We start from the raw sequence: 12,989 nt of genomic DNA, 5'->3' as shown, positions 1-12,989 counted from the left end.
AACACTTAGTTAAGATTAAATCATTATTTTAAAAATTGAAATGCAACAACCTTAAAAGTTATTATCCCTAAAATCTTGAAGGATATTATGAAGACTAAATCAATCCCGTTTGAATTAGGTTCTAACATTCTCTCCCTTAATTCAAACATGGACTCAAAACAATTTATTTATTTTTTTTCATTATGATTAAAGCACTTCTCTCCAAAAGTGCATGTTGATATGTTGGAGCACTTCTCTCCAACTGACAATTTTGTGTGTTGGAGCACTTCTCTCTAGCTAACAATTTTGGTGCACTTCTCACCATTTGTTGATGCACTTCTCATCAACCTTTGCTTTTGATCTTCTTGGAGCACTTCTCTCCAATCTCTTCATTATTGATGCACTTCTTGACCTTTTTATATTTTTTTAATCAAAACTTTTCTTGGAGCACTTCTCGCTAATAACCCTTGATAAATTTGTGTTTAAAGATTTCTCTCATTTGCCCATAAGATCATTGATGCTCTTATACGACTGTTAGAATAAAAATAAATACTGAAGAATAAAAAATATTTTTATTGAATAAAAAGAAACTCTTCATACAACTCGATTGATTCCAAGGCTATTAATTGTGTTATTTATATAGTAAAAATCTAACTAAATAAAATAAAATCTCACATAAATTTCAACACTTAGTCAAGATTAAATCATTATTTTAAAAATTAAAATGCAACAACCTTAAAAGCTATTATCCCTAAAATCTTGAAGGATATTATGAAGACTAAATCAATCCTCTTTGGATTAGGTTCTAACACTTTCATCCCAAACTTAGAAGGAAAGTGCTGGTGGACCCAGTGAAGAATTTTCTTTTTCCATTTTCCTTCTCTACTTTGTCTTTCTTCTCAAACAAGAGAAAGAATGGAATTTTGTAAAAAAAATTCCTATGTATTCTTTGCTCCGATTTTACAAACTTCTCAAAAAGTCCGTAAAGTCCGTAATGTTATCATACACTTGCAGATATAATGGAATTAAAAGTCTACACAAGAACAGAGTAAGAGATCTGCTTTTCTTTATCAGCTTATGGCTATTTTCGTATACGGAGACGTAAGCAAGAGGTTGATTACTCCCTTGTACTATAATCTTAACACCATATAAGCAAAGTGAAAGCTTATTTATGTTTTTCGATTGGAAAAGAGAAAGCATATAATATTCCAAAGTTTACCCACATATGAAGATAGCAGACTAATGATTGTGGACAATTGAACAAGCTTTTTTTTTATTCCAATGGCTATTCCCCCACCTTGAAGGAAAGTTTCATGAAGATTGTTATATAAGAATGCATCAAGCAGGGAAAAGTACTAAACTTGGATGTGCTAATGGCATCTTCAGGAACAATTAGATAAGAAAAGAAAAGAAGCTAAGATTCCATTACTCTGTCAATCCACAAGTCCCCTGAATTCTTCTGTATAGGCTTTTCTTTTAGGAACTACTAATTTGCATCTTCCAGTGTTACCATAAATTATTCTAAAAAATGCCTTAACATAAAGGAGCACGCCAGAACCGAGCAATAAAAAGGAGTTGATTAAGTAAAGATCCCTTCAATGTCTATGAAAAGCTGCAACAGGTGATGCCACTTCTGCACTACTTGTACTTAGTAGTTGATTAAATTCAGTTTCAATTGCAAAATGAGATAGCTTGGTAGTAAGAATAGTATTTAAGGAAACGCTAAGCTTTTTTTCTTGAAATTTAATTTATTCTTGAAACTTGTAGCCAAAAAAATAAAATAAAAATTCTCAATTCTCACTTGCCAAACATGAATGGTATTTTGTTCACCCCAACATATTTGGGCCTATTGGGCCTGTTTCATGTTGGAACTTGCGGTCTCTTATACCACTTGCTGGCAGTCTATGGGGTCCAATGACTAGGTCTAAACATGGAGTTGATGGGCTTAACACACAAAAAAATGGATTTCTCAACGATTAGATCACCATTGCACTAAAATGGCTTTAAGAGCTGAATTGATGAATTTATTTTTCCACCTGTGCATCAAAACATTTGTAGAATTCATCTTTCTACTTGTCTATTTCATTTCATTTTTTTAAAGTAACGCAATCAGAATATTTTTGTTAACAAAAACAATCATAGTTTTGTCATTCGTAAAACTAGCATAATCATGGTTCTGTAACACAGAAAAGAGACAAGAAACTCAAATTGGAAGCTCAAAGCTGGAGGATGTTGGCAATGTCAAGAGAACTGGAGGCTTCAAAGCTCAAGCTGGTGATGCCAACTCATCTTTATTGCACAAAAACTTGAAATTTGTCCCTTGAGGAGATAATAACAATCTCCAAAGCTTTTTTTGTCTTCCACTTGGGAGAACATTGACAGCACCAAAGACATTCTAAAAGCACAACAAAACAGTTAACCTCTTCATTGCAAATGTGTTTCATTATCAAAGTCACAATTGACCACAATTAGTCAATATTAATTAGAGATTACCAATGGCTGAAATTCAAATATCCATAAAAAAAAATTAAAATGGAACGCCTCATTGACTTTCAACTCAGTTGAAAATTTTTTGCCTTTCCCAACTGGCTCAAATGAAAGGAGAAAATTCCAGAAAAGACTTAGCAAATGTGCATATGAAATAATCTTGCCTCCTGCAATCTCCAACAAACAGTGAGACTATCAGAATTGCTCAAAAATGTAAGATTTAACAATAGCAACATATCCCCATTAGTAATCTTAATCTTGCATTCGAGGTAGCAGCTTAAAATGTCCCATTACATGGAATTGGAGCGAGTGGAACTGCAGACAGCTACATAAATGACTTCATCAAGGATTTTGTATCATGGAATCACGACGAAGGCCTCCAGCAGCTACATAAATGACCTCATGAAATATTATGTGGAGGAAAATTTTCCAGCTTTTTTCTTCCTGAAATTACAAAGCTGCCTTGTGAAGAAAATCACAACATGGCCTCAGCTACGGAGTTGATGTATGCAGCCTTACCTTTCTTTGGCAAAGAGCTTATTTCTGAGACTCCAACATGTAACTTAATTATTCCAGGTCAAAAATAGAGTGACTTTGAACCTTGTTTCCATCTTGAATAAGAATTTGAACTGAAATATCAGACATTTAGCATATTACCTACATGAACAATGAGTCTACTCATTTATAATTTTATTAATTATAAATGAACTTTAGCTCAATAGTATTGAAGTCATTTGAAGTACTGTGATGTTTTGAGTTCGAGTCTTAGTAGAAATTAATTGTATAGAAAGAAAAGTTGTGATTATATATATAACCTACAAGAACAATTAAAAAAAAAAAAGATAAATGTAGATGAAAGGAGTCAAAATACCTGAGAATTCACTAATAAAGCTAGTTCAATGTGCGCATCCAAAGAGCCGGGAAAAAAAAATGGTAATTACCCTTCTGAAAAAGGAAAAAAAAAAAGGTATCATCGGGCAAGTGAGTAGATTAGTTCCTAATATATTTTCCTTGATTCTAAAATTTTTCTTTTCAAAAGAGAAGAAACAACAAATTAAGTACAGAAAAATTTTAGAATTACTTGGGAGGAGAAAGGAAACTTACGTATACGTATATATGGGATATGAGATATCTTGGACCACTCAGAGCCACTATCCTTGGCGCAATTTATCACAAGATGGGGACAAGACACAATACCGAGATTCCTTAATTTGGAGAGGCGTTGCATGGCTGTAGCTGTAGGTAGATACTTCAGATTCTCACAATCCCAAATTTCAAGGGATTGAAGAGAGGAAAGGTTGCCCAACCACTCCGGCAAAGCTTCCACTCCATTGAAATCCCATATAGACAATGAGTTTAGGGCAGTGAGTCGTTGAAGTTGATCTGGTAGAGACTTTATTCTGCCTGCACCATCGTCATATATAGATAAGGATTCAAGGGATGGAAGGTCTTGGATTGAATTCAGATAAGAGAAAGAATCCAACTCCTCTGAGAATGGACCAATTTCTAGATTCCTCAATTGAGTGAGCCCCCCTAATATTGTCTCTGAAAAGTAACTCAAACTTTGACACCCTGTTATTCGTAAAATATTAAGAGAAAGCAATTCTCCTAAATATTCCGGAACAGATGTCAACCTGTTGCATCTATCTATTTCCAATGATTCCAAAGAAGTGGAGGATTTTAGCCCACTTGGAAGGCAAGTTAATTTGCTACACCCTCTAAGTTTAATGCTTTTAAGAGATGGGAAGGTGTATAGCTCATTAAATAAGAATTTTTCACAACCATCGATTTCCAGTCTTTGAAGCTATGGAAGATCGCTTAATGGAATTTTTGTCAACCGAGGACAATCCCATATGGACAATACTTCGAGGCAAGGAAAAACAGATGTTTCACCTCCTCCATCTATTGGTGCCTTCCATTCAACTAAACACTGCATATAACTTAACCGTAATTTCTTTAATGCAGGAAATGTTCTCCCTCCATTGCTGGTGCTTCCACCGTCAATGCCATAGAATTCATTCCCTATGCAGCGGATCTTATCCATTCGTCCTATTTCAATCGTTTTAAGATGAGGAAGATGTCCAAGCCTTGGGAGTTTTTCACACCACTTGCACCTCCACAATTGAAGTTCCACCAAATTATCAAGTACTGTGAAAGAATCACCTGTTAGAGTTGATGAGATTTCAGTAGGTAAAAATATGTGTAAGAAAAGGAAAATAAAAAGAAAGCAATCTTTCCTCATAAGAAGGAAGAGGTTGCTGCTGAAAAAAGAAATAAATAAATAAAAATAGGGCAGAGAGAAAAGATTTGGAGAGAGCTAGTGAAATGAGGTAAAAAAGTAGCGTATGTTCTATTTATGTTTCAGTAATGAAATTTATGTTTTTCTCTTCATCTTTAAACATTTTTTTTTTTTGCTCTATTTATGTTTGTAACTTCAAGCTCTGTTTTAAGAAAGTAAAATCAAGCTCTCTTCGTCTCAATAATCCAACATCACCTTCACTCAGAATTTTCATCATAAACAGCCACGGTGGGAACTTTTCACCCAAATAATTCCAAATCTCTATCCTCTCTATGTTTGGGTGAGGCTCAAGCCCTTCCAACACCTCCTCATCATTGCTGCCGCTGCTGCTTTCTCTTCCAAAATCACTCCATACAAATTTAAGGGCACTCAATTTCGTTTTCCCCAGTAGATTTGATTTCTTAGCTTCTTCTTTGTCTCTCACCTTCTCAAGATGATTTATTTCCAACTTTCCTCTTAGTTGATTTAAGCATTGTAGTTCTTGAATGCTACCTCCCCCATCTGGACCCACAACAAATAATGAAAGTGTTTGGAGACATGTTAACCACCCCACCTTAGATGGCATGTGGTGATCTTCAGAAAATTCAATATGCCTCAAGCTGATCAGATTGCACATTTTATTTCTAGGAAGCTCTTCAAGTGACTCGCACCCACGGAATCTCAACGTTTCCAAATTGTAGAGCTCGATGATGGATTCAGGCAACACTTCGATTTTAGTCCATGAGATGTTAAGATATCTCAAATGTTTCAACTTACCAATGGAGGATGGCAGCCTTTTGATATCATAAGAACTGATGAAGTGCAGGGCCCGCAAGCTTTTTAGCTTCCAAGATCTATCAAATTCAATATCCTTCATGAGTAAACTACGCAACTTCCTAGCACTACCTGTTGGAAATCCCTTTAAAATTGTTGCATCTTGACTATCTACATAGGAAAGACGAATGCAAGACAAGTCATCAATAGTTGAACAATTTTCCAAAGTCAATGTCTCAGAATTTGAAAGAGACAGTGCAAGATCATGCACAAGATCATGCATCTTGCAATTTTTAATATTCTCATATTCATCCCTTTTCACATCTTGGAAAAAAGAATTATGCAGTAAGGCATTAAAATATTTATTACCCTCATCTGCATTAGGTGTCCCAAGAAGACCTTCAGCCATCCAAAGCTGAATTAATTCATCTTTTACAATCACAGTGTCTTTCGGAAAAACTGAACAATATGTAAAACATGACTTCAGATATGAAGGCAAACGATCAAAACTTAGTTTCAATATAGACTTAATATTATCCTTATTATCTGATGCATTCAAAACATTACTGTTTCTAATTGACAGCCATGCTTCCTTATCTATTTTCAAACCCATCGTCCCACCTAAAACTTTTGCAGCTAATGGCACTCCTCTACATTTTTTTGCAATCTCCATTCCGATACCCTCCAAGTCTGATGGAATTGATATTCCTCCATTTCTAAATGCCCTTTCCTTCATAATGGACCAGGAATCTTTATCAGACAACACATTCAGAATATGCCTATAATGAGTAGAAGTCTCCACTATTGATGCCAATTCCTCGCTTCGAGTTGTGACAAGAATAGCATTTCCATTGTTTCTACTAATTCTTACCAAACGATTCATCAAGTCATCCCACCTCTTTGATACCTCATCCCACACATCATCAAGAACAAGTAAAAACTTTTTGCCCTCCAACTTCTTCGTAAGATGTTTAAGTATTGCATCTATGTTGGTCACCCCACCCACATTTTCATCGAGAGTTTGCAGCATTTCCCCCAAAATTCTTGCGTAATCAAAGTGATCAGATACACAAACCCATATTGTAAGATCAAAAAGCCTTTTTTCTATTACTTCTTGACACACCAATTTAGCTAAGGTTGTCTTTCCCAAACCTCCCATGCCCACTATGGCTACAATGGTAAGAACTTGTTGGTCACAGGAACAACTAAGCAAGTTCACAATTTTGGAGGCATCGGCTTCCCTCCCTACAACTGGGTTGTCAAGGACCGAGTCTGTCAACCGATCCAAGTGGATTCGAGGCCCTCTAGATAGTACTTGAAGTCCAAAACCCATAGCTTCATTCTTAATCTTATTCAACGAATCATTTATTTTCCTAACTTTGTGAGCCATTTTGACATGCAATGCAACCTTTTTGACATAACGAGCGCCTTTGGAGAACGAAAAAAAGTTGCGTACCTCCCTTCCTAGTTGGTCTTGCATCTGAACCTTTCCTCGAAGATCCTCGTACGCTAACTCATCAAATACGTCTTCAGCATCATAAGCGACATCTCTGAGCTTCTTCAGCCAAAGCCTCACAGATTCTCTCTTGGTTTGTTGTTCCTCTGCATCTTGAAGCACAGCACGAATCAATGTGAGGGAATCTTGAAGGCCTTTCAAGTCGTCCTTAAGATTCCAAGCAAAGATGATTTCATCGTTGATGAGTGAAGCCACTCTGGACAGAGTTGCGTCCACCACGAAACTGAGGAACATTTCAGCCATGGTCTCTTTTCTGGCAAAGATGTGATGAGGGAAGGGTGTTGAAAAGTAGATAATGATAATAGTGTTAAAAGAGGATTCTATAAATATGAAGTAGATAGACGACTGTCGGTTGTTTAATATCAATGCACAGGAATACGCTTGACGCTAGCAATAGATTTTTCTTAAGCTCTGCTTGGAAGTTTTGTTAATAAATTATTAGTAAAAAAGAGTTTTATGTAAAGTAATAATTACAATATCTAAAGTCAAAATTAAACAGCGGAGCATATTTCGAATTAAATTGAAAAATTAAATTAAATTCAGTTAATTTGATTTGATTAATTTAATTTTAAAATTTATTCGATTCGGTTCAATTTTATTTTATAAAAATTTTAGTTATTTCAATTTAGTTCAGTTTTGTAGAGAAAAAAATTGATTAAACAGAATAGATATATTCAAATCGAATTAAATCAAATCAAATCGATTTTTGAATTGATTTATTTTTATGAAGAATTTTTAAATTATATTTAATTATATATATATTAATTGTTTAATTTTATTGATTAATGGTTAATAGGTTCAAATTAAAGTCAAAATTAGACTACATAACTTGAAAATCAAGTCAATTAAAAAATAATCAAAAATCAAAATTGATCGGTTTGAACTAAATTGAATTGAAATAGAACGATTTAGTTCGATTCGATTTTTTATCCATTTCAATTCGATTTAATTTCTAAAATATATAATTCGATTTTTATGATTTAATTTAGTTCGATTCGATTCGGTTCGAACTGAATGCTCACCACTACTCTTATAGAAGTGTTTAGTATGAGATTAAATAGTAATTATTATTTTTATAATTTTTAATTATTATTAATATTATTTAAATATTTAAAGGATAATATATTAACTTTTCACATTTAATATTTATGCTGTAAGTTAAATATTAACTTAAGAGCCTAATTAATAAATTATCTTCTTTAAATATTACAACTTGTAAGAGTAGTATATTAATTAACTTGGAGTTTAGATATAGAGTGTTGCCTTCTATGAAGGTTTGGATTCAGTGGAACAAAAGTGCTCATTGACAGATTGATTGAAGCTTAATTAATATGGATGGGGCTTTTAATATGAAGGGCATTGCAAACTTAGCCTTAGAGGCTTTGCCTCTAATTTTATGCGATGTTCTGTTCTTAGGTGCCTCTGCCCAGGTGCTGCTTTTCTCTCTTTTTCTCGCCAGACGCACGAATAGTGTCTCACATTTTTTCCGAAAATGTACGCCGGATCCGCTTCTTCTACCTCCCTCAATCGTTTTCACCGCCGCCAGAAAAGACAAGATCGTTGTCGTCATGGAAGCCACTGGGCGTGGCAAATGAAAACTCTCCATTGATTTCGCCACACGGCTTCAACCGGTTATCATCAACTCCGATAAAATGCAAGTCTACAAAGGACTCGATATGATCATCAACAAAATCCCAATTCACCAATACGGCGAGGTGAGTCCTCCTGAGTTCCGTTTAACGGCTCGGTTGGCTATCTCGGATATTGTTTCGACGCAAAAGCTGCCTGTGGTCTGAGGTGGGTCCAACTCACATATTCATGCTCTGGCTGTTCAATCAGTTAATATATGTTTTATCTCTTTCTCTCTCTCTCTCTCTCTCTCTCTCTCCCCTAATATAATCTTTTCTTTCAAGAATCAAGATTCTTTTAGCTCTGTGCTTTGCAGGAATTGCTGGGAAATTCGTTCCTATATTACATAATTGAAAAGATAATTGAGCCCAAACTACTGTATCTCTCTAAGGTCAATTTTGTTTTAAATCCATAAATGAATTCAGACTACTGCAAAATTCAGTTCTTAAAAACTTCAACTATCATTTTAAGCACCGAGATTCATTGGAAAAACTTCTGATGATCTTTTCCCAATTTGCATTTCGTTCAGAGAATGATTTGTTCTGTTTTGTTATTGCCAAGTTCCTTATATTCAAAGCATCCAGGAGATGCACAAGTTCTCACAAGAGTAACAATGGGTGTCATTTTTTCCAAACCAAAATCACATGAAACAGAAATTCAACTTGAATACTGCAATCAGTGCTTCATATTACACAAACCAAAATCTGAACTACAAGCGACTTCAAATACGAGTTCAAACTTCAAGCTAAACACTCACAAGGGAAGACACTAATACATTGCTAGTGATTCTAACAGATGGGCTATAGACGAGTAAACAGAAGACTAATAATTGACATTTGGATAGAACTTGCAGCAGCAGGAAACATGACAAAACAGATAAGAGGCTTCAGCATCCTTCTGCAATTGAATTGAATCATTTCATATCCCAACAATCAGTTTCGACCAACTATGCGGCATTGGATTTGCTTTACTCAACCATACTACTACACATTCAAGGGTCTCCGGAAGTGAAACCACTCTCTCTCCTGTACAAGAATTGCAATCATGTTGTACTATCCATCAAATTAACATGAACCATCAAAAAGCACAAAGCATAAAAATGTGTCAATTGTTTAGAAAGATGCTGCTGCCTAACCTATTGGTAGAAAAATCATTCATTTTTATACATCATTGCAATGAAAATATGTGAGAGATGATAAAGAGGCATTAGAAAGAGGCCAATATATAAGAATTTATATTTCACTACACATCCAACTATTATCTTACTTGACAATTACTTTTCAAAGTTATTTTTCTTTCATCCTTTGGCATCATTTCCTCTCTTTTCATTGAATCTAGCTATCCATTGGGTCAAATAGAACTTCACCATCACAAGAAAGTATATCTAACATGGGAGCTGGTATTGTCAAGTCTTGTTTCAAGGTAGATGATTTAAATTTAAAATGAATTTAAGAAAAAATTGTCAGACAAAGTAAATAACTAGTGTGAAAGAAACTCACATCTTCATCAATAACAAGCCAAGTCCTAACCCTGTTTCACAAACTATCTGCATTCACTCTGCCTTTCCTCTGCTGCAACATAAACCAATCAAAATAAAAAGTCAGCATATGTATTAAAAAAAAAAAAACTCAAATTTTCAAAGTGCAAGATAAAAACTAGTCTGAGAAAATAAATGGCCTAATTTGTACAAGAGAAAGGGTTAAATGAGCATCCTGGAAGGTCAAATTCCATTGTTGGAATACTTGAAGATTGGATATCAAACTATCAATGGTCATGTCATCACAAGGTCCATTAGAAACTAATTAGGAATGTATCATATAAAAAAGTAAATTAGCAAAGAAAGAGTTATGCAAGCAAGATCACCAATTTTCTTTGGTCTTATAGCTTGAACTTAGTAATTCTCTTCCATCTTCTAATGATTCCAAAAAGCGAGATTGCTTGGTCCTCTAGTTAGTTTTAACTGAAGGATGTTGGCAATGTCAGGAGAACTGGAGGCTCAAAGCTATAGATATTTTTGTAACATCTTCATTGTAAATGTGCTTCATAATCAATGTCACAAATTGACATCGGTTAATTAGTACTAGTTAGAGTTTACCAATAACTGATTCAAACATCTATGGGAAATAAAGTAGAATGTCTCATTACCTTTCCACTCAGTTGAACAATTTTTTTGTCTTTCCCAACCGGCTCAAATGAAAGCAGAAAATTCCAGAGAAAACATTTCAAATATATATTGCATCCCGCAATCTCTAACAAATAGTAAGATCATTAGAATTGCCCAAAATGTTAAGTTTTTAACAAATAGTAACATATCCCCATTAGTAATCCTAATCTTCCATATGATCTAGAAGCTTAAAATATTCCAATTACATGGAATTGGAGCGACTGGAACTGGAGCCAGCTGCATAAATGACCTCATGAAGGATTTTATATCAAAGAATTACCGAAGGCCCCCAGCTACATAAATGACCTCATGAAGTGTTAAGTGGAGGAACATCTTCCAACATTTTCTCTTCCTGAAATTAAAAAAGCTACCTTTTGAAGAAAATAACAACAAGAGAGAGTGCAAATTTAATGCAGCAACAGTAAACATACAATGATTTTTCACGTAAGACCATTTAATTGAGAGTAAAGACAATTTGGATAGGTATTAATAATGATGCCAATGAACTGTATTTTCAAGTGCATGAGGTCCACCAAGAACTTGGAAATGATGGAATCCTTCCAAAATGTGGTGTTTCCATGCAACATGTATATCATAAGCTTCATCACAAGTATACAAGCCTCAAGATTTGTAAAAATCTCTGCAACTTCTGCTTTCCAAGACAATGTCGATAATTTAGAAATCAAATCTACTTTCAATACTGAATCTAGAAATCAAACTTGCAACTTGGCTCCTTTAATTGTTAATTTTTTATCTGTTCCATTGCAAACAAATAAATGAAGCTGACCATTTTTTCTTTTTTGCTGGAGTAAACTCATTCTTACTCAAAATCTCCTTTTGTATCAGCATCGTCCCGTTATCTGCCTCAAGAAATTATATAATATTGTAAAGTCTTGCTTAAGGTAGATAATACAAACTAAAAATACTTAAAGAATATTCCTAAACTTAACACTGCCTTCGCAAGTAATTGACTGCTAAGTATATAGGAACACTTGGTCATCTATATGAACAGAACATTTGATAAAGCGAACATGCAAAGGAAAAATACCAGCATTTTCCCATATTTTAGGCATGTCTCTATTGAATTTCATAAAGAATTATCAGCCATGCCGCCATCGATGGGAAAGTCTACATAAATGGAAGTTGATAAAAATCACTTTTGCTCAATGAAACTATACTGTAAAGTTCATGAATACACAAAATTACAAAAGGGTATGTATTATAAAATTATGGAAGAAGCATACCGTATGAATCAATAAGGTAAGTCACACCTAGCAAGTGCCAATTAAAATGAAAAATACATCAAGTGCAGGAGATGGTAACATGTGAAAGGCAGAGTGATAGCCTATATGCTGTCCATTTGATTTCATTATGGTCCAAAAGTGTCCATTTTCTTGGGAGCTAACTGAAAAGAGAGAGATCCCAGAACCTCATTAACGAACTGGTGGGAAGTCAAAATATAATAATGAAACTAAAAGGAATAGAAAAATGAAAAACATGTAGTGTTTCTCTCCTGAACTTTCTCTTATAATCTTTAGATCAAAGGCAAGTGACTCTTGTGTAGAATTCAAGCGCCAAAAGATTGTCCTTTATTAATAAACAGCATCCTGGGAGAAAATGTAGCAGAACAAAAAGACTTGATTATTTTCGAAAATTAAAATCAAAAATATATTGCGCGTGAAAGGACAAACGCAGAACCTGCATGAAAATAAATGATCGTGCACACCCAAAGAGGAGAAAAAATGATCGTGGTTGTTGTCCTAATGATCTGGAAAAGAAAACAGAAAGAATGTATTATTGGGGAAAAGCGAGCAGAGTGTTACTAATTTATTTCAATTATATTAATTAAAATTATTTATTAATTAAAATTATTTATTAAAAAAAATTAAAACATTTTTTGTTAATATAAGAAATTCTACATATTTACCGAAAAGAATAGCTTAAATTAGTTAGGAGGAGAAAGGAACAATGGATGGATTATTTTGAGCAGCGAATAAATGACAAATTAAGTAAAGAAAAAAAAAATGTAGAATTACTTCGTAGGAGAAAGGAAACTCACCTGTATATACGTATGGGATATGAGAAATCTTGGACCACTCAGAGCAATTCGCCAACAGTAACATGATATTGAGCATGCTTTTCCAAAGTAGTAGTTGGGCCCA

General features: G+C 34.3%; 1 protein-coding gene and 1 long non-coding RNA gene across 2 annotated transcripts; both read right to left on the bottom strand.

The window, feature by feature from the left end:
* Positions 1-2,238: 2,238 nt before the first annotated feature.
* LOC131172617 (uncharacterized) lies at positions 2,239-5,431 on the bottom strand. Its single transcript, XR_009143178.1, has 4 exons — positions 3,571-5,431; positions 3,338-3,411; positions 2,986-3,077; positions 2,239-2,910 (listed from the first exon to the last, which is right to left on the bottom strand). It is a non-coding gene; the product is annotated as an uncharacterized LOC131172617 (long non-coding RNA).
* Positions 5,432-5,584: 153 nt separating this feature from the next.
* LOC131173101 (putative disease resistance protein RGA3) lies at positions 5,585-7,277 on the bottom strand. Its single transcript, XM_058134760.1, has 2 exons — positions 5,651-7,277; positions 5,585-5,598 (listed from the first exon to the last, which is right to left on the bottom strand). The coding sequence occupies exons 1-2, from the start codon at positions 7,275-7,277 to the stop codon at positions 5,585-5,587; spliced, it is 1,641 nt and encodes a 546-aa protein (XP_057990743.1).
* Between the last annotated feature and the right edge of the window lie 5,712 nt (positions 7,278-12,989).

The sequence above is a fragment of the Hevea brasiliensis genome, chromosome 14 (assembly GCF_030052815.1).
Source record: "Hevea brasiliensis isolate MT/VB/25A 57/8 chromosome 14, ASM3005281v1, whole genome shotgun sequence".
Classification (NCBI taxonomy): domain Eukaryota; kingdom Viridiplantae; phylum Streptophyta; class Magnoliopsida; order Malpighiales; family Euphorbiaceae; genus Hevea; species Hevea brasiliensis.
The sequence above is the reverse complement of the archived record's forward strand: the minus strand, read 5'-3'. Positions and strand labels throughout refer to the sequence as shown.

Coding starts and splice junctions, on each gene's coding strand:
- LOC131173101 (XM_058134760.1), bottom strand. CDS start 7,277: ATGGCTGAAATGTTCCTCAGTTTCGTGGTGGACGCAACTCTGTCCAGA.